This window comes from Falco peregrinus, chromosome 8 (assembly GCF_023634155.1).
Source record: "Falco peregrinus isolate bFalPer1 chromosome 8, bFalPer1.pri, whole genome shotgun sequence".
Lineage (NCBI taxonomy): Eukaryota > Metazoa > Chordata > Aves > Falconiformes > Falconidae > Falco > Falco peregrinus.
This window is the reverse complement of record NC_073728.1, coordinates 44815808-44837349: the sequence shown is the minus strand read 5'-3', so window position 1 is coordinate 44837349 and position 21542 is coordinate 44815808. Positions and strand designations below refer to the sequence as shown.

General features: G+C 45.4%; 1 protein-coding gene across 4 annotated transcripts in view; it reads right to left on the bottom strand.

The window, feature by feature from the left end:
- The window catches only part of NRG2 (neuregulin 2), a 165848-nt gene that overhangs the window by 7083 nt on the left and 137223 nt on the right, over positions 1 to 21542 (bottom strand). For 2 of the 4 annotated variants that reach the window (XM_055812351.1, XM_055812354.1), the window contains 4 exons: positions 18131 to 18189; positions 6658 to 6681; positions 2242 to 2344; positions 1192 to 1315 (listed from right to left, as the gene is read on the bottom strand). In XM_055812351.1, the coding sequence (XP_055668326.1) occupies positions 1192 to 1315; positions 2242 to 2344; positions 6658 to 6681; positions 18131 to 18189 (310 nt within the window). Of the gene's footprint in view, positions 1 to 1191; positions 1316 to 2241; positions 2345 to 6657; positions 6682 to 18130; positions 18190 to 18441; positions 18519 to 21542 lie in introns of all 4 variants that reach the window. The other 2 variants (XM_055812352.1, XM_055812353.1) reach the window with 2 other exon arrangements.

The window sequence follows — 21542 nt, the reverse complement described above, 5'->3', positions numbered from 1 at the left end:
ATTCTTCATGCCAGGGGGTTCCCTAGAGGACAGTGGTACCACATGTAGCTATTGCACAGAAACACATCTCTGCTCACAGGAGGTTATACACCCAACATAGTCCTAGCAGTTGTTTATATATATATATATATATATATAAACATATATTTTTTATTATTTATTTTTATATATATTATTTAATATATAAATATTTAAAAAAAAATAAAAAGACAACGACATGAGATCTGCCAGAGATACGGGTCCTACAGAAACACCAGGTATAATCCAAAAACGTATGCTGAGATATTCCTTCATCTGACAGCAAGCACTGCTTTTCACAGGGGCGCTACGCTCTCAGGGGAGTCAGTACTTTGGGGCCAGAGGGTTGTGGTTCTTTGAAATTCCCCTTCCCTTTTCCTTCACTGCTGGGATTCAACCTAACTCAATTTCAACATCCAAAGGGTGACCCAGAAGACCTTTGTAACTGATTCACTGCACTCATTTCCAGCAGTATATCTTCTTGTTTGGCTCTGCCTTCCCCCTCCCTTTTTCTGACCCCTTTCAATGCCTTGGTCTAGCGAGGCACTTAAGCAGATTGACAGCCCTATTGAGTTCACGGAGTTTGACGGGAAACTCATGTGACTGAAGTCACGAGAGTGGCTGAACCGTTTTTCTGGATCCAGTCCTAAATTCTTAAGATTGTTCCCATTGGCACAGCACTGGCACCCCACCAGCACATCCCATCTTCTCCAGGATGCAACTCTTGGTACGGGCAGGTGGGCTAACGTGGTGCTGATGCCATTGCCATGACGTGCTTCAGCAAGTCACAGTCACCGTGGTGGCTCTGGCCACTGCCACACCGATCACATTTGTCATGCTGCAAACTGGGGCTTGACGGATAGCTTAATAAACAGAAAACAGCAGGAACATCTCTCTTAGAGGAAAATGGGATCACACTTGCTTCATCAAAACAAGCCTGTCCCAAACGCTCTAATCTCATCCCGTACTTCAAAGTCAAATCACATTTCCCTTCAGATGTTGGTTTTGGAAACATTTCTATGCAGAATCTAATCTTTTTTTTTTCCAAGTTTGTCAGTGTTTTGCTCCTCATGCACAGGCTCACAGGTCAGCAAATGTACACATCCACATCACATCCCTGGCAGAAAATAGGCACTCAGTAACATGCAGGGAGGTGGAGACAAAAGGTCTTACATCAGCCATTTGGATTTCCTCAGGATCCAAACGTGGATGGCTTGGCCCATTCGCAAGGCTTCTGTTCTGATGGGCAGGGCACATGTTTTGCCGTAAATGGTTATGCATTTGTTTTCTTTGTTTCCTTTAAAAAAGAAAGGGAAAAAATCTCTTAGGAAGACTAATCTCATGGGGGTCTCTGCCCCCAGAGGCACCTGGAGGACACAGACAATGGAGAGGGCAAATCTCAGACGCACTTGATGTTTCAATGGTGTTTGTGGAAAGCTGCAAACAGGAAGAAACAAGGCATTCAACATTTGCCACCTTCTGCTGGTTCTTCAAAAAACTGTGAGCATTCCTCACCAAGGGCAATTTGGGAAGCAGGCTCCAGGATCCCCCTTTGCAAGACAGGGTCCAGCAAAGGCAGGGGAGCCAGGGGCACCATGGTACTGGGAGTGGAGGAGAATAGTGGGGAGAAGGAAAAGGGGAAGCAGGTCCTGGGTTGGCTTTGGTGGCAAGGCACTTGACTTGTCCTGCATTAATCACAAAGTGGCAAAGCCCACTTGTGCTCCTGGCAGGGCATCTACTCCACAAGACCCACCATGTCCCAGGAGCACCCTGAACTGAGGTGGGGTGCAGGCTAAGAAGGGAAAAAGGTGCTGCCCAGGCAGGAAAGGCTGACCATGAAAGAGGTCCCCAAGCCTCTTGTTCCATCAGGATTGCTCCAAAAGTCTCTGAAATGTACATAGCTGAGCCCACATCTCCTGCACAACAGTCCAGTGTGCTTCTGCTGTCAGGAGATGAGCTGCTGGCTTGGGAGCCAGCTCTTCCCAGCATCACCTGGGCGGGTGAAATGATGCTGATTCAGGGGATGAGCAAATGGTCCCAGGAAAACACCCTGCTCAGGCACAGCCTGGTAGATGGCTCACTACCCTTTTTCATCAGACTTTTCTGGGAATACCACAGTGCAGCATCTCCTTAAAACAGCATTTGAGTGAAAAGCATAAAAGCATGAACGCTACCACGCAGTAATGTCTGGCCAGTTACTGTCTGTTAAGCACCCGTACTCACTTGGTTTTACAGTAAGCTACCACACAGACGATGCCCACCACAAGCAAGGCAACACAGATTCCTGTGATGGTTAAAACTCTCTTCTGGTAGAGCTCTTCCGCTTCTGCAAATGGAGAGAAAGAAACCAGTTACAAATGGACTCCAGCACCAGGGATGCAGCTGGCTGCACAAGAAACAGCACTGTGTGTGGATAAGATGGAGAAGAGTGCTCGGTCAGACCTCCTACCAATCCACTGCCCACCTCTAATAGCTGACCCAAACCTGAGACAAGCCGGACCAATCTTACTTGCCCCTCAAGAGACCTTCACTCCTTTTGTCTCACTGCATCTTTGCCCTCTCTTGCTTAGTAGCTCACCCCTTCTGCGCTCAAACATACCTCTCACATTCTGTTCTTTTCCCACAGCAAAACTCGGTGACTAATCCCCAAAAGCCCCGTGGCTCCGCTCCTCTCCAGCAGATTCCCCCTTCTTGGCAACCTAGCAGCCTACCAAAGAAGTCCCTGAGCACCCCCCACTCACCACATACACGCATGCCCTGTGATGCTCTCATCAGGCTCTCTGCCCTGAAGGACTCAGAATGCCTTTTCCTTGCAGCGGCTGCATGCCCTGGAGCTTGGCGGTGTGCTAGAAACCACCAAGCAACAGGCCCCAAAGCATGTAGGTGCTGAAGGGGACATCCTAAAAGAGTCAAAAAGCAGAATGAGGATGGAAAAGTGATAGCATGTTAGACAAAGAAAACTGAGTAGAGTAATTAAAATAGAGAAACCAATTACAATTATGGATTTTTAATGAAACCCTAGGAAGTGATTAAATTCCATAGCACCAAGTAACTCGGATGCACACACAAAAATCAAGCAGCTGCTGCTGCTTCTCTCAAATATCATCATTTGTCAGGGACTGTCTTTCAAACCAGAAAAGCATCAAAACCCAGACCATGCTGGAAGTGAGGTAATTCATTCACATTAATCAAAGCTCTAAGAAAACGCTAGGATGGCGCTGGCAGTGTGACTCAACTACCCTAGGCAGCAATCGCATGGCAAGAATGCCTCTTCCTCTGTGGCTACACCAGAGCAGATGCTCTTCTCAGCAACTCTCCACTCAGACCAGAAGAGGCAATTTCGTTCTCCAGCTGGATAACTGAGAGAAGGCTTCAGTGCACAGATACCATGAGCATTTCACTTTAGCGTCTATGAGTGATATCCTCGTGCCCCCATACTACGCATTAATGATCAAGTTATTGGGGTTTGCACCTTCTTTAATACATTAGGCAATAAAACTCATGCCATGGTTGCTGTGCTCGGCATGGTTCACCATGCCACACTAAATGCCTTGAATGGACTCTATGATATCCCCAGTGCTGCCAAACAATGAAATACAGACCAGAAGAGAAACCGGTCTGGTGCCAGAACCCCCTGGGACTAGACTTTTAGCAAAAAAGACAAGAAGGAAGCAACAAAACATTCCAGATAACTGAACATTTAGACCAACTTCATCTTGCCATTTTAGGAGGAAAAAGCATGTTTTTTGGGGGAAAAAAGTGCTAGGAAAATCATTTATCTCTTTCTAACTTTCAAAAAAAGAATGGAGAAAGATTTGCTAAACAAGGGCTGAGAATGACAGCCCCGGCATGAAGATGCAAAACATAATCAGCAGAGCTTGCTTCATGCTTGTGCTGCAAAGCTGCAATTTAAAGACATATATTTCCATCTGTTTTGTTTGTACACTGGCCTTTGGCTTCACGAGGCGCTCAGCGTAGCAGTGAGGGTGCCGGGAAGGTAATGTCCTTCAATTCACTAGAGAGGCAGGCAGCTGAGGAGCTCCTAGATTCCGTCTTCACCATGGAGTGGGCCAGGAACAACGCATCACAGGTCTCACCTGGGCTGAAAGTTTCTACACCACAGCAGCTTCAGCAGCTGACTGCACCTCCTCAGAGCCTGAGCCTCTGTGGCCTGGGACTGCTCCCAGAGCAGGGCCAGCTGCTAGCTGATCTGCTACTCTTGTGTTTTGCTACAGTGAGCCAGGTGGAGCTGTTGTGGGGAAAGAACTTGGGGGTGAAACACCTCCTTCAGCGACATGTTTTTTCCCTTGCAGAGATGCTCTATTCTAGGCATCAGCAACCATGGCAGACAAGTTTTCTTGCTGTTGCCCACCTCTGGGACCTGGATTCCAGCTGTACAGCTCTTTCCTTCAGAGAGGAGTTTCAGAGTTTTTATTGGAATCAGGAAAACCAGCTAGGACCATATCCTGGTTACAGATGGCAACAGGCAAGAATTTTGCTACTACCCAGCAAAATCTATCTTCACAAAAATCCCCACCAAAAACAGCTGAGCAGGAGGTCAGTTTTCACCATGGACCCATCCATCAAGCCAATTTTTTTAAAGATTCTTCACCAGTTATGTTTTTTGCTACAAAGACTTTTTCCCCAACCATAGATCATCCCCTTTGAACCATGGAGCAGGGAGAAAGCGCAATGCCATCAAAACTATGCCCCTTGCTCCCTTCCCCCACCCTTTGGTTTTTTTAACCTATTTCCTACAAGACAGATTATTTTGCCCAGGGCTCAAATCACAACCCCTGTTCTGGTGATCATGTCTGTATGGGACCCTTACTCTGGCATGTCTGACTGTCCTGAGCCTTCACCTGCATTGCATGGGGAATGTTTCCATTCATCAGAAATGCAGATCTAGCCTCTCTGTCTTGACCTACAGCTCTGCTATGTGAAGCAATGAAGTGTGAGGCTGTGCGTCACTGCTGCAAAACTAAAAATTGAATCACCTGCTGATAGTAATTTAGCTTGGCTCCTAACATCTCATTAAAATTGATGCTTGATAACACAGTATCTTCATGTTGCACAAAACCATCTCAACAATGACAGAAAGAAAATAAAGGAATGCACACTACAGTTTTGTATTTGAGAAGATAAGATCCTGGAGCAAGACTTTTCCATTTGTGTCTCTATACTCTACAAACACCACGTCTTCATCAGCAGCATCGTCACTCTACAGCATCAAACACTATGAACAAACCATGTGGTGCCACATAATGCCGACAGAATCACAGTCCAGCCATGGGTGTCACAGCAACGCATGAAAGTGAAAGACGAATGACAGAGTAGAGACGACTGCAGACTGGGAACACGATGTGTGCGGTTCTGTGATGACATTGAGAATGGACGAGGAAAAGGACAAAAGGTCAACAAAAAAGGGATGTCAAAAATCCTTATATTTAAAGTTTATTTAAGTGTATTAGCATTAGCAGCACCACTTTCTCTGAAACATCTGACCACAAAATGCACGTTTTCTGCAGCAGGGATGAATACTGGAGAACACACACCAATCCTGGTGGATCAGACATGCAAAAGCCAGATGAGACAAGTTTCTCCAGCTTCAGCTAGTGCATGTCCCTCCACCTCAGGGACCCAAGAAGACAATTTAGGATCCAGAAATGAAGATTGGTGTCCCCATACCTCTAAAGAGGTGGAACTGAAGTGTCTATATGTGAGGATCTGCTCTGACTGACATTGCCAATTCAATGTTTTTAAGTTAACTCACAGGAAACTTAGCCTCAAAGATTTGCTTTCCCAGGTTCTTACTCAAGAAATACTTGATATATTTCTAAAAACAGACTGAGGAGAATGGCAGAAAAATAATATGATTGTGAGCAACTGGGCAGGAGCAGGTAATTGGCCAAAAGGCATATCTTTAAAACCATTTAAGTTCCTGCAGTGTTTTTCCAAACTTCAGCTTGCCATCATGATGCTCAGCATTACACCCTCCACTCTCACGGGAGAGTACTGCCTTTCCTGAGCTCACTGCTTTATAGACTAACTCATCTCATGCCACCTTTCTTGGAACGATTTCCTCCTGCTAAAGAACGAAAATAAGCTGCTAACCTTTGGGAGGAGGAATGGCAAAGCTTGTCCTGACCCTTTGTAGGATCCAGTGGAGGTTAATGCGTCCACTATGGTAGTTTCTATAAAAGCCCCTGATCTTCCTAAAACTTGCCTTTCTGTTCCTGGAATGTCTGCTCATTCCCCAGTGGTGCCTGCTGGCAGCCTTTCGGATGGACACAAACTCCAGCTTTTCAGTTAAATACACAAAAGCATGTTGAATGAGGAGATGTATGGCAATTGTACCATCCCACTCATGCCACACACACCAGGCTACTGCTTGAAACAAAGAAAAAAGTGCTGCTAAAAACACACGTGCATTTTTATAGGTTTACATTTAGATTCTGTATTTTGCTTTGTTGTTGGTTTTTGGTTTTGGTGTTGGTTTTCTTTTTTTCAATCGAAACATCTATCTTGGTGCCAGGGAAGAGAACAGAACAGTTGATTTTTTAATCATCCCATTAAAGCCATAAATATGTGGGCAGCTCTTAATGGCTTCTGATTAATAAATGAATGGTTGTTCCATACCCTTTAATTCAAATCCAAGATGCTCTGCCAATGCAGAAAGAAGACAAGGAAGAGAAAGAGAAAGAGAAAAAGAAAAACAGGTCTGTCAGAGAACTCTAATATATAAACACACACACTGTGCAGTTACAGCAGGTTAGCTTTTCTGTAGGCTCAGCAGCAGTTACACAGAAGACAGTGTATGCTTCAGAGCATTTCAAATTCCCACCAGAGCTCATATCTTATGTAAAGAAAGACCCAAACAAATTGCAGTGGAAGTTAATTATGAATTCTTTTAGTTAATTATGAATTCTTTTGAGATGAGCTATGTTTGTTAGTACCTGATATGGAATTCACAGTTTAGGCTGGGGGTGGGGGTGGGGGAAGAAAGGCAAAAAAATGTACACTTGTTCTGAAACAACTCCTAACAGGTCAAAACACATAGTGGCTGCATGAACCTGGTAAAAAACATTCATTCACTTTCTATAGGCAAAATATGCCCTGCATGGTTCCACACGCCCCTCTCTGCCCGGGGGCCTGTGCACCAAAGAAGTGTGCTGGGCAGACAGATATGTGGGCCTGCCAGCACGATTCTGCTGCCCATGACCTCAAGTCTGGTCTTGGATGCACAGCGTCATCTGGCAGCACTGCCTGTAAATCACCTGACAGCATGTCAATCGTGTGAGCACTGCTCTTGGCAGTACGGATCTGCAGCTGAACCACGGATACTGCAAGTGATTAGTTGCCTGGGTGAGGCAATGAATCCCTTGCAGATTTAAGAGTGCAAATTGCACTGGAAGTTTCCCTCAAGTCTCTGATCTTCACATTTCACTTCTACTGTGGTTCTGCATTGTTTTAGAAACAACAAGCATGCTGAAAAAAGCACAGATTGGAGCATCTGCTTTCAGATTCACATTCATTACAAGTAAGATTGCAATTCATCTTGCAGAGATAACACTAAGCAAAGGAGTTTGCCTAATGAATCAACAGCACAGTTATCCATAACAGGTACCCTCAGTTTTAGTAATTTTCCTGGTACCGGCCTCACCTGAAGATAGTTTTTCTTACAAAAACATTAAAGTACTCCATACTTACCACTGTGCACAAAAGTGAGCTCTGCTGTTCCCAATCATGATACACACAAGATTATTTGCAGCTTGGAGGGGTCCAGATTTATGTACTACATTTTCCATAGGAACTGCTTTTTGCTGCACAGAAATATTTGCTTTCTTTTGCAATGCTGTTCAAAATTTAGGTGGTGGGAAATTAGCACTAATTATTACGAAACATGTAAACATGTTTTCTAAAGCAGGTTCTTCTCTTCAAATCAATGCTGACATTTGGGCTTTTTTTGGGGGGACGGGGTTTGGGTAGGGTTGGGTTGTTTTAAATTTGGTATAATTTAAAGGTCACAAAACCTGGCTGCTCTCTGCTTCACTTCTCACAGTTGTGCAAAAGGAACAGCAAACTCTACCATGTGTTTCACAGTCGTTTTGTACAAGCTGCAGTGACAGACACAATGTGGTGAGCAGCAGAGAACTGGATGGAATCCATTTGTCCTAAACCTCTCAGTTATCACATCTAGTCTTGACCTATTCCTAAGGAACATTACAATTACACACACAGTTTCACCTGACACTATGATAAATGCATGCAGAGATACATTAAATGTCATCTATATATCTACGCTATTGATCCATCTGATAGCTGTATACTGCCTGTAGGGCCACATTTCCTCCCTGTTCCAGGACGATTTGCTGCAACAAGTGCAGCTACAAATGGGTGCAATTCAAAACTTTGCCCCTGCCCCCCCCTTCCTCAGAAATGCCTGTGCAAACGGAGGTGGTGGGCAGGACCTGAGGAACTTCCCACTGTCCCTCTCACATCAGAACTGCAGTTTCTTTTGGCTCCCCAGCCCCACGGAGCAGATACAGCCAGCTGGCTCATTGGATCTTAGCTACAGGTTTCTTCAGCAGGAGACAAACCATGCAACCGTGTAGCAGCTGGAATGTATGTGCCTGCCGCTACCTACAAACCCACTGGTAGCTTTGCAGATAGAGGAAGCCCTGCCCCAGCCTATACTCCTGCATCTGATGTCCATGGCTACTCAACAACCCTCTATCATCATTTCAGGCTACAGAAATTGCTTTGGTATCACCTGTAACTGAACTCTCACCCTGCTCAGGAGTTGTTCCCAGTCTGGGCAGGTGTTGCCTTCTGTGCTGGGACACTGAAGGAGAAGACACTTCAAGAATAGGCTGGGATTTGGAGGGTTTGTCTCTAAAGAACAAACTGTTCAAAACTATTCACATGTTACAATCTAGAGGCTACTGAGATGACCCCAGCTCCACGGAAAACATTGCTTCAAAATGTAATCATTCTGCATTCAGCAGAGGGGTATCATCTTCACAAACATGGCTTACCACATAGTGTGTGCCTATTTTATATCAATAATATACCACTTGCTGTAGCAGCCATGTTTGAGAAATCAAAATTTCTCCTAGAGACAACAACTTATTTTAGTCTGGAGCAAAAGATATTCCTGACTGCATACCATGTTTGAAAGTCTCCTTTGCTTTTTTAAGAGGTTGATAAGGAAAAGTAATACATCTTTAAAAGCTTTGAGTTATATTTGCTGCTAGGTGGAGAAGATGCTTAGCATGACATGTAGCACCTGCACTGTGTCCTGCCACAGCTAAGTCAACCTGCATTTTACCCTCCTCGTTAGACTGGCAGTCTGGCAGACTCGGCTTCTGAGGATGCCTAGAAACCCTTGGGCAACAGCCTCCTCTGTGGCCACTAATCATACAGAGGGAGGCATCAGGTCCAGGTAAGTCCTCCAGCTCCTCCAGACAGTGATTCACTCCGTGCTGACAGCAGTGCTTACAATGGGGTGTACTGCACCCCAGGCTTGTGGCAGAGCGACCCTTTGGGGTAGCTAACATTACATGGATGAATCCCATCTGCAGAGACAAAATGATACATGCCAGGAGCGCTGATGGAGCACAGTAGCACTCTCCAGCTCCCATAGGACAAGCTCCTCTGGAAGCAATATAGCCAAAGGCTACCATGCAAATAAATTACAGGTAGCTTTAGGCTGAGAAAACGGGTGTATTATTTTTCTCACACCATCAATCTTCTGTCTGAACTCCACACGTGCTTCCTAGTCATGGCAAGGAGCTAGGGCTGAGCACCCTGAACTGCTGTGAGACTCCCCAGACTACCTGAAGTGGGGACATGTTTTTTGGAAGATCTCATTCCAAATGCGCCTGCTGAACCTTTCTGAAAATGTTGGACTTAAGATAGAACCCATTCTTCCCAGTGCAGCCATCAGGGTTAAGGAAAAAGTATCTATTGGCCTCTTTAAGGCATTACTTTGCAGTATTTATGTTATTTTTTCACCTAAAAGCTAAGCTAGGCTTTTCTGTTTTGATCCTAAAGGAGGCTGGACCAGCAGCTTGGAAATGTTCAAATACCTAACTACAGTATGTATGGCAGAAGGCTGTCCAACAGAGAAAGGCAGCAAGCATGGGAGAGCTGAGGAAGGGGAAAAGTGAAGAAGTATGAAAAAGATAACAAAAATGTTTAATTTTCACACTCTTCATCTCAGCTGAAGCACATCTACAGGGAATTCAGGTTGAATGCCATCACCCGGATTGGTACCACTCAGCTGTTCAAAGCAGGGCTTGTTGAAGAGTCGAGTGATAGATGGACCTTACACTCAAGTCCCCCGAAGGCTGGCATTCAGCTGATGTGGACTGAAAGAAAAAATTCAGTTGGACTTAGGTGCTACCAGTAGGGTGGGCACTCTGTGGACCCACTGTCTGTCAAATTTTGTGGTGGACTTTTTTCTGATCATTGGACAGAAGACAAAATGTTACACTTATTTGATCTGCAGTGACTTTGTGACCATGTTTCTCTCTATAATGTGTTTTACCTGTTTTAAAAGATGAACAGACAAAACCATCTTATCTAAAATATCCTTATAGGAGGAACATCTCCAGACAAAATGGCTCTCACTGAACTGTAGATTTATAGGATGATTAAGAAGGATAAAAGACTTTAGCAAACAGCGGTGAAAACTGGTTCTGTGGTCAGGTGGACTTCAGGCTGCCCAAGAACGTCATTAAGATGTTTCACTACTGCATGCATTATTGCCCCCAGGCACAGATGGTAACCCTAGAGGGCTACCTGGGTCACTCACAGAGCACACTCCAGTGCATGAGACAAAGTGGAGGATTAACATCTGAGGACCAGTAAGACAGACTGTTGGTAATAAATTATATATCTGGGCTTCCCCCAGGGGGTACAGGGAGCAATGCAAGACAGTCCGGTGATGCTGGGGACAGAGAACCCTGTGCTGGTGCTAAGGGCTGGGCAGTTTCCAAGTGGGATCTCCAAGTACAGAGTCTGCAAACTTTCAATAAGCTGCACAGCTATTTCGCTTCTCCAGTACTGTATCAATAAAAATAATTTGTTAGGCCTCAAGAGTCCAGATACATAACGATCGAGAATTAGCAAGTTGCTGTGGATTAGCGTGCAATTTAAGAGATCCCAAAGGGTAACCTGTACTGCTGTCCAGGGGAGAGGAATAACCCTGTTATGATAAACCACAAAAGCCCTGTAATTACCCAGCCACACCACAGCATAGTCATCACCCTGTAATTAAGTGGTCAGTGGTTATTGTGCCATTGAAAGGAAGCTGCAGAATATCTCTGTAGAATTTAAAATGTTGCTAAGCGTTGGTTTAGGATTCATATGGGTAAGAGGTGGAGGAGGGAACAGAAAAATAGGTAAGAAATAGTATTCTTGCACTTATCATTTTCATATCGCAATCAACAGGTAGAAAACTACTGCTGAATTGAAGTGAACAGAGAAGCTGAAATTCAGATCTAGGCCTTTCCAGAAGAGCTTGAAGTGGTACCTTTGTCCTTCTGCCCACAGGGACACTGCACCTTGGTGTGAGGAGCAAGCGTCCAGAAACCAGCTGTCAGAAAGGTCACTTTTACATGTCAGATGAACAACATTCCTCTGGCTGCAGCCTGGTGACTTCAGAATGAACGGGACCATCCCTCAGAAAAATGAGAAGGCTCTCACCCAGTGAGCCTGCACCACTCTGCTTCCACGGCGGTTTAGTCAGCAGGGATGGAGCCAGTTCGCGTGCCACTGTGGGAACATGCAATTCTGTTTCCAGCCCAGAGAGCCTGATGCAGACACTGCAAATAGAAATGTTTATGCTTTTCTGGCTGGAAAGGCTCTATGAAAGCAATTTCCTTGGCAAGAATGACTGATAGGAAGACCCAGACATCCGATCTGCAGGAAATGTGTTATGATAGGGCAGGAATCATGTTGATGAGATCATTACATAGATCACACCCAGTGATGGTGTGGTGGATGCTTAAGAACAGATGGTGGTTCTCATCTCTAGAAATACCCATATTCATCATCTATTGTTGTAAGGCATCTATAATGCCTATGCCAGGGAAATGTCCTGCCACACGGCAAATCGATCAGGAGCCAGACCCATCACACCAAACGTTGATGGCTACAGTCAGGGAGTCCTGGGAGACATATCAAGCAGGGAAGTCAGGATACACTTTCATATCAGCGCCCACTGCAAGCAGAATTGACCAGATAGTCTGTGACTGCAAGACTGATTTCTCAGCTCAAGCCCTTCTCCATTGTGTTTCCAGATCACTACACTGAGTACATGCAAAAAGAGCAAGTGCCTTCCTCCCCTTCAGAAAAAGGATTTGATGCCTGAATCTTAGGGGACCCCAAAGTTGAAGAGAAAACCTGCTCTCCCCAATGGACAGCAGAAAATGCTACTCTGTGCTTCCAAGGCAGACCAGTAGGAAGACTCCAACTATGAATTAAAAGTCAATCTGTAAAGAAACCAAGAATGAAATATGGGGTAAAAATGGAGAATATGCTAGATTACATTGTATATGAATGTCAGCTCTATTCCAGGATTTTTACAGGCAGGCTACAGACTTCAACTAAAGTTAGGTCATGAAGTAGAAAATGAAAATGTTTCACTAACAAGAAGATGAATGGTATGGTATTTTCCTCTGGATCAGTGACAATTATTTTGGGTGATGAATAAATAGCAAAGTTAAGATGAAATTTCAGATTCCACAGTCAAGAGACAAGCATAAACACAAAAAATCATCCCAAATTTCTAAATTGTTCCATAAACTGCAAGTGAAAGGATCCAAATGTGCCGACTTAGGCAAGGTATAAACGTTCTCACTCACAATGTTTAACTTTTAGTATCTTGGCCCCACCAGAAGTGAAATAGCTGCCAACATGTTTTACAAAACCTTTACAATCAGCCAGTCCAAAGACTGGCAAATTACTTGAAACTTCCAGCTGGGCTTTACAAAGACCAGAAAAGTTTCTTGTAGGAGAGAGAAGACAGAGCTAGATTGTGATCTGATGTAGAAGAGCAGCTATGAAATACAGGTGCCAGAACAGCTTTTTTTTAAAAAAGACTTTCTTAAGAGGAAGGATGATTTTGGACATGCTTTTGTCTTCTGCAAAGAGCTGCAAGCCATCATTGTGTCTTTGAAGCTGGACCCAGGAGACAGCTGTCAACTGGGTGAGTCTCCAGTACCACCCAGAAGCTCTCGTACTAGAAAGACTTCCTGACTCTTTTGTGATATTGCTGAATTTTTACCCATGTGTACCAGTAGAGATGAAGATCTGATGGCAAAAGCTAAATGCTCCCAGGATACTAATGCTATGGATTAATTCAGGCTGTGCATCAACTGTTTGATGTGTTAAAATTCTGTTCTCACTAGTGCATGGACAGCCATGCAGAGACACCTGGGATCTGTGACTCTTCAGGTACTACCTGTACCAGGGTCCTGGGGGAGCCATCCAACAGCTAAACCTCTGAGTTTGTACTCATCACCCTCAGCACCTTGGAGAATGAGACATCTCATCCTTGTGGCAGCACTGGAGCTCAATTAGACAAATGCTTCCTCTTTGGTTGCCAAAACTTGGGTGACTATGAAGGAAGCCTGGGGTATGAATTTGGACTCAGACCTCTAACACAAATTTCTAAAAGCCCACTGAAAAAAAATAATGAGTGTCCGGCTGCACTATTGCTGCAAAGCAGGGAGCAGGGAGGATAGGGGTCAGAAGACAAGCTCATGATGTGAGCTCAGATTTCCAGTATGGCTGGTTACTCCTTGCCTGCACATCACAACCCCCATGGCCAGGATCGGGGAGGATTCCTGCTTTAGATCATATTTTGGAGTTAGGATCTCCCCGCCCTCTGGTTTCATTGGAGTTATATCATAACTGCAAGATCTAACTCCTGGAACTAGTGGACAAGATGACTTTACCATCATATGTACAATGCAGTATATATATTAATTATATCTGCAATGGCAATTGTATGGAGACATAGAAATATGAAGACCTTGATGTGAAAAAAAATTTAGTAGGATGATTTAATGACTCATCACCCATGGAAATAATCCTTTATATTCTCACCTGCCAGGACATTCCCGTTTTATATAGTAATTGCAGACAATCACGGTCCCCTCTGTTCACTGCCATTAATTCTCCTTCAGTTTAAATTAAAACTGCTTTAAATGTTTCTTTAACGTGCCTCAGTTATATTGCACAGCCTCTGTAAGGCTTTCCTCTTGCAGGTTAGTTAAACCCTAGACGACATGATCCACTAACCTTGACCCATCAGCCAATTCCTTATGCGTGGATGAAGGCGTGTGCAGAGACCAACTGAGATCAGTGAAATACTGTACAGACACAAGGGATCTAACCAGGCTTAAGTCTGGACATCTTTTTCTTCTCAGATATGTACCTTTCAACTATTATAATCTTAGTGAATGCACAATTGTTTGCTCTGACATCTCTCCTTCCTTCTTCTGGTAGGTTTTCTGTTCTGATGAATGTGGGAGAGGCATCTGTCATATTGCCCTAAACTCACCTAGGATAAACAGGCTAAAGCTTTTAAGTTTTCTTTGCCCATACTTACTGGAGGTGGGATTACTGTGTGTCAGTGTCTCAAAGGCTCTCATCTGTGTTGCTGCCATTTAGCCGGTTATCATCTGTCTGCTGACTGGCGGTAGCCAACTATCTGCACATACCTAGCCACTGCTGTGCAAAATAAATGGGCTGCCTTAGATCTCCTTGTGGCATGAGCTTTGCTAGAAAACAGAACATGAGAGGCTTAGATGAGTGCAGGCTTAGTGTGAAGGCAGGCTCAGAGAGCCGGTGCAGTCAGGTCCAACAACCCTGCTCAGCAGTGGCACCTCGCCAGGCCAGAGTGATGCTGTCTGCACTACACATCCCTTTTCTCAGCTAAGTAGCTGTTTTAGCATGCTTCACTTCTTTTCTGCAGTATCTCAACACATTTCCCATTACATCTGTGTTAGAATGCAAGCAAAATAAAATGTAAACTCCTTATAAGCAGATAGGAACCAACCACCGAGATACTTGCTTGAATTCTGCTGTTGCAAATTCCCACCAAAAGCAAATGCTATATACAACTCCTAGCGAGCTCCTCTGTACAATCTGTTAGAAAATAGCAACAGTGTGAGCATAACAGAAAAAAAAACCCCTCAAGCTTTAACATTTCCTCTTCATTTTCAAGCAGCAAGGGTATAGACCTAAAATGTCTGGAAGTAGTCCCTTGATTATATGGTTGTAACAGCAACACAGAGAGACATCACATGCAAGAAAACCTTTCTAAATAAATCTAATTTGCATCTTCATAAATGCAGTGGTCTAGCAGGTATTTTAGACAATCAAAGAAAAACAAACCTCCAGAGCTACCTGTCAAACAGACAAAGACAGTTCGGACTCCTAGAGAATGTGGCGAGTTTTACCTGAGCAAAACCTGAATGAGCATTTAAACTGGTGAGATAGGAAGCTGCTAGCAGAAGAAAGATACACAACATCTGGCATGATGCTGGGATGCTGCACCATCTCCATCTGTGCCCCAAATTTGGCAAAGTATCTGCTATATCTTTTCAGAACAGCATCTTAAATTTAGTCCCCTCTGCAGGGACTCTCACTCAGCCACGGGATATACGTACTAAAAGTCATATTGCAATATTTAGTATTTATGTTAAAGTATCAGAAGGTTCTGATCTAGGCCTGAAAACCTAAAATACCCCAAATGCATTTAAAACAACACCAGTGTAGGCATCCTTATTTACTGTTTAAGTATCTGTCAAGTTCTGGCAGTGTTCTCAAAACATGAATCAGGACAGAGTTATTTTATTTCCAGTGGAAATTCCTGAACCTCATTTAATCTGTTTCAGCTTTTGACCTGTCAGAACCCATATGGGATGAAGTACTGAGTGAATTACAGAGCAGCAGTAACTTCTACTGTGCCCTAATTATTGATTAAACTAGAAAGTAAGCATTTGCAGAGTCCAGATTCAAGTAAAATGCCTTTCCTATTCAGAAGAACACCAAGTTCAGTGCATGCTTTTCTGCAGTGTTGCTGTTACATGTATTACCCAACTATGACCTGAAAGTGAAAACAGCTATAAACATACATGAATCATCATCTTAGATGATTTTTATCCAAGTTCAGACAGGTAACCTGGATTGTTAAGCTGTTTTTACCTTACTATACTGCGGTTAAAGCAGAATTGAGTTAAGGAAATGTACATGTGTCAGCTTTAAAGTTGGCATTGTTCCTCTAACACATGAATAAAATTTAAACAAATCTCATTCCCATAAAAAGCAGCACTCTGCAGGCCGGGGAAAAAACACATGCCATTTACTCTTGCCATTAATGTTCTGAAAAAGCATTTTCCTGACATAAAACTCATTTTCACCCGTGTCGGTTTTGCAGCATGGCAACAATAACGTTTAAGCCAGTTGGACACCACACCATGAAGCATGCTACAAATCAGCTGCGTCAGGTGAGCATCCCACTGCTGTCTGCAGCAGGGATCCCTGATACCACAGGCTTAAAAGTGGAAAGGGAACACTTTTGCATCAGGTTAAAGATCAAAACAGAATGCTTTGTTTTGTCATTTTAAAAAGAGCTTACTTGGACGTTTTAGTCTGAAAATAAATCAATGGAGGTTTCAACTTTGGAAGGCAATTTGGAACAAAAGGCAATGTAAAAACATCAAGTTGTCCCAGGGGCCTCACAAAGCCCATTTGCTTCTTGTCTGTATACTCTGCAGAAGGGAGACTAATGGGAGGCTTGCCGGCTATTAGCACGTGCTAATGAGGCTCCTGCTACTGCCAGTTCAGGAGGAGGGCTGCTGGATTTCTTACAGAGCATGGGAGAAGGGGTACTGGCAATCAAAGAGTCATCATGGAGAGGCATTTCTCCTCTGGTTCCCTCTAATTAAAGCCTCTTTTGTGGCTCTTTTTAAAAAGCCTCTGTAAAATCACCATTTGTGGTGGTCCGCACAGCCAGCATGGAGGCAGGATGGGTCACACAGAGGGTCACCATGGGTGATGCCCGGCGCTGTAATTGCACCTCCTTTCAGGTCAGTCCTTGCCCAGACCAGGATCCCACCGATGCTGGGACACTGAATATGGACCCAGAGAAGTTACCTGCCTTGAACAAAATGAACTGGTGATATCTATAAGCGAGGCATCACTGGAGACCTAGAGACTGTAGGAACTGGAAACTAGACACTGGGAAGCATTAAGCGCAAAGGCTCTTCAGACTGTGTCCCAGCATCAGTGGGATATTTACACCTACTGAATATGAGGTTAAAGGATCAGTCACTGTTGTTAGACACAACCCCATATGCAAGGTTGTCCAGCCCCTTAGGAGAGACACGAACATCTCTGTATCGAGGAGGGATATGGTCTGAGATGCCCAGTCAGCAGATTTAGCCCATACCTGGCATGGCACTGAGGCATGGGAAGCCCTGGGACAGTGGCAGCCACCAGTGTGACCAATCTCTGGGGCTCCAGGCATGCATGTGTGCCCTGTCCAGCCTTCCTGCCAAGCTTCAGGACCTGCCTATGAACCAGCCTCCAACCATCTCACCTGAACAGCATGGATGCTTGGTTTAGCATCCTCACCTCAGGGCAAGTTTCACTACAGCCCTCCCCCATGGTTTTCTCAGTTCATACAAAGAGACTCACACACCCCCTCACAAGAGCCAAGGGAAAAGGTACATCTCTTGCACTGCACGTCATAGCCCATCTTGAGACAGTAATGCTAGCAGGTAGAGCTTACCACACAGACTGTTCTCACACAGCACACCACATAACCTTGTGCCTTATTTGCATTTTGCATGAAAAGAGCAAGCAACATTACATTCAATCAGAAATGAAAGCAGAACCCATTCTAACAAATGGGGAGATGACAGGAGCCCCGATTCTCCTCTTGAACACGATCACAGCTCCTCTTAGGGCCAAGCAGAGCTGGGAGTGCACAAGACAGGAAGAGGGCTCTTGGAGAACAGAAGAACCTGCTTTAAGGACACAACACAGAGCTACAATAACCAGGGAGAGAAAGAAGTAGAAAGAGACATACTGGAGAAGCTGACCATTGCGAAATGCTGACACCGGTCTCCTGTGAATTCGATCGGACACCTACCGAAAGAAAGAAAACCAGAGAGAGAGAAACAAGATAGCAAAATGACACCCAAACAGACTGAACTGAGGCCCCTTCTGATCCCTTCCATGAGTCCTATCCATCAGCTTTCAGCCTTCACCCTTACCTGCATCCCTAAGCCCTAGCCCAAAGCTGACACCAAGAGCCATCCCTGACTAGACCACTCTACATCCACCGCTGTGCCCGGGAGGTTTTAAGTAGCGTGGTGCATTGTTTGTCTTCAAACATACTTTGCTTAGGATCTGGCATGTACAATCGCAAAGGCAGTTTCTCCAAACATCTCTGTCCGAAGAATCCGTTTGGACATCTGGAGGGGAAAAGGGGAGAAATCACAGAACATGTCTGGCACCATTCTTGAGGCTAAGGTCAGAAATAAAAAGTGCATTGTGATGAATGGAAAAATAAAGGCTTTACGCGCATATTTACTCTTTGCTTTGCTTTAACCAGGCACCTGCAACATCAGCATTCCAGCTCTGTTTTTGGCCTGGGTCTTCAAGCCATCAGCCAAACCCCTCCTTCCTTCCTCTGCCTGCCTACTTCCTTCTCACCTGCTAGAAGCACCAGCTGGCAGGAAGACTGAGATGGGCTGGATGCTACTTTCAGAGACTCTCCTTGGAGATGCTATCTAGACAAGACTGGCAAGAGGCACCACAGAGCGGCGAGCAGCTACTCAGATGACAGAGAGCATTGCGTATGGCAAGCACCTTCCTGTTACTGCCCCAGAGGTACCTGTGGGATGTTCCAGGGAAAGGGGTTATGTTGCGGTTAGGCAGAAAGCGTGTACAGAGTCTCTGTATTAACAGAGAGACAGGGACAGAGAAGAAAGCCAAACTGAACAGGTCTCACATGCTGCCCAACTGCGAGACTCTCAGGCTATCGCCACCAACGTTACCTGATGGGCTGAGATGTGCCAGCTCACGGGGCACTGCTTATACATTATCACAGTGCTGCAGTGGCAGGGACAGTGCCCTGCAGACAAGGGCCACCAGGCACTTACATGCTCTTGAGTAAGCTCCCCGGAACAGCTTCCATGCTGAGCCAGGTTTGGGGAGCATGGAGACATGGCTGGGGGTGCAGCAGGAGCTGTGGAACCACACACTGTGTAGCAGCAGCACTGGCATCCTCTGCACTGTGACCCACCGCGGCTGTGGGTGAACCTGGGAAACGGTGGGAGCTTGGCTGTGGGTGGTCAGATGCCTCTCTCCCAGGCACTTATCTCTCTCCCTCACTTCACATCTTTTCTTCTGGCCTCCTTGGACAGTCCCTCAAAGTTATCCCTAGCTTTCTTCAAGCTATTACCTACCTGTCCCACAACCCCCTCCCTCCTTCCTCAACTGACCTCTCTTTCCTCTGAGCTTAAGAGGGTTTTTTATCATTATAGCTAGAATCTTAACATCTCTTTTCCAACTTCCCAGGGTAAGTGGGACATATCAGATCTCCCTTGCTCTCAGATGCCACCCACAAGATCACACTGTCCCTCAGTGTTTGGCTGGCCCCAGCTGGTCAGCAAAGAAGGGACTGAAAGGCACCTCAGCAAAATGGTTGTGAACCAGAGGCCCGAGCCCGAGGTCAATGGCTTAGCTCCCTGCCAGTCCACTGTGAAGGACAGCAAGCAACTAGAAGGGCCTTGGCAGAGCATCAGATGACTGGTCCCCACCAACATGTGGTGGGGTGAAGCAGGGCAGGTCTGGGTCCCACATGCTTGCTGCCAGCCCCGCGTGGGCAGTGCAGATCTGACCCTTTCATGCCTCCCAAAGGTACACTAATGCCTGCTCCCAGACTATGGACACAGCAAAGGGGATGAGAAATGGATGGGTTTGATGTTCAATATGACCAAAGCTTTGCAGTTCTAAAGCTTGTTGGCAGATTAGTTCTGTGCTGTTGCTCAAGGGCTATGGCAGCATTTGTCGTTCTTGACAGATTTATATTTAGATGGCACGTTACAGATTTGCAACTCCAGTGGCAATAAAAAAAAGTCAGGAAGAGAGATGAATTCTTGGTTTTTTCTCCTTGCTTAAGGGAATACAGACAGGTTTTTCAGCAACTATCTAGTTCCCTTCAGAGGAAGAGGTAGAAATTAGAAAGTCTTCCCCATTCATTATGACCAGAAAACCTTGATTTTTAATAGTTGTCCCTCATCACAGACACACACTGATTTGGGCCAGCAGTTCAGAATCATGACATGTGAGGGAATGCTAGGGGCTCTCATCAGCTGCACCAGCTGTACAGACCAAGGGTACACCAGCCCACCTGTCAGGCCTGCAAGGATACCAGCTTCTCCAAGCTGGAGGGCTCCTCTCCAGACGGGAAAGGTGAGATTCTGCTGAGATCTGGGGAAGGGACGACGTGGCTGGGCACAAGGCAGGCCAGGGTGCAAAGATCTGTGGCAATGGACGTTGCTGGCACCATTCCCTCAGTGCACTGATATCTAATCCCCACCCGGAGACTTGCATGAGCACTCACTGGGGGGAAGACCGAGGCATTTGCTGACACACTAATACACAAGTGGCACAGGCTCCTAAAGGAAGCCATCCACCTGTGGGACAGCCTGCTGGCACTCCAGAGGCAGCCTGAGCCTCAGTGCTGAATGCCTGCAGGGGACCTGCAGATACACCTCTGAATCCAGCATGATCCAAGAAGATACAGCCAATAAAAGGCTGGATAATCTCTCCATCCCATCTACTGTTCTTGTCCACCTCAACACCCCCACAGCTCCAAACTTGTCCCATAAAGAATGCATTTCCCAGTTCTCCGAGGCAGGGTGCCCCATGTCCAGGGGACATTTCACCCGCTGTCCCCCTCACAGAAGAAAACTTTGGAAGGCCCTGCATGACTGGTGTGGCTTTGGCACTTGACTTCTTGCTGGTTTTCACTGCAGTTTTGGTAGGTCTGCACTGAGCAAAAAAAGCCGGTGCACCTTCACTGCCCATGACCAAACCTGTTTTCTGTGCCATACAGCATCTGGGTTTTGGGACCTATGCTAACACCTCCATGTGCACCCCAAACTGTTTGGGGAGAATTTCAGGGCATGGCTCTGCATAAGGCTTCACTGAACTCCCTAGTCATACACTTACATTTCTCAGTATCCAAGTCACTTTTGAAACTGGAAATTTGACTCTCTGGTCAGGCAAATATCTTTGAAAAATTCACCCTCTTCTCTCATTCTTGGATGTTGATGTCTTGGAGCACAGGAAAGGGAGACATACCCATAATGTTGTTTCAATACCAGGGAGCTCAGCCAGCTCCCAAGCAAAGCCCAGCCCAAGAGGTTATCATCAGACATGAGGCTTGTTGACTGTCCCCATGATGAAGCAGAGGGAGCTGGTTCTGG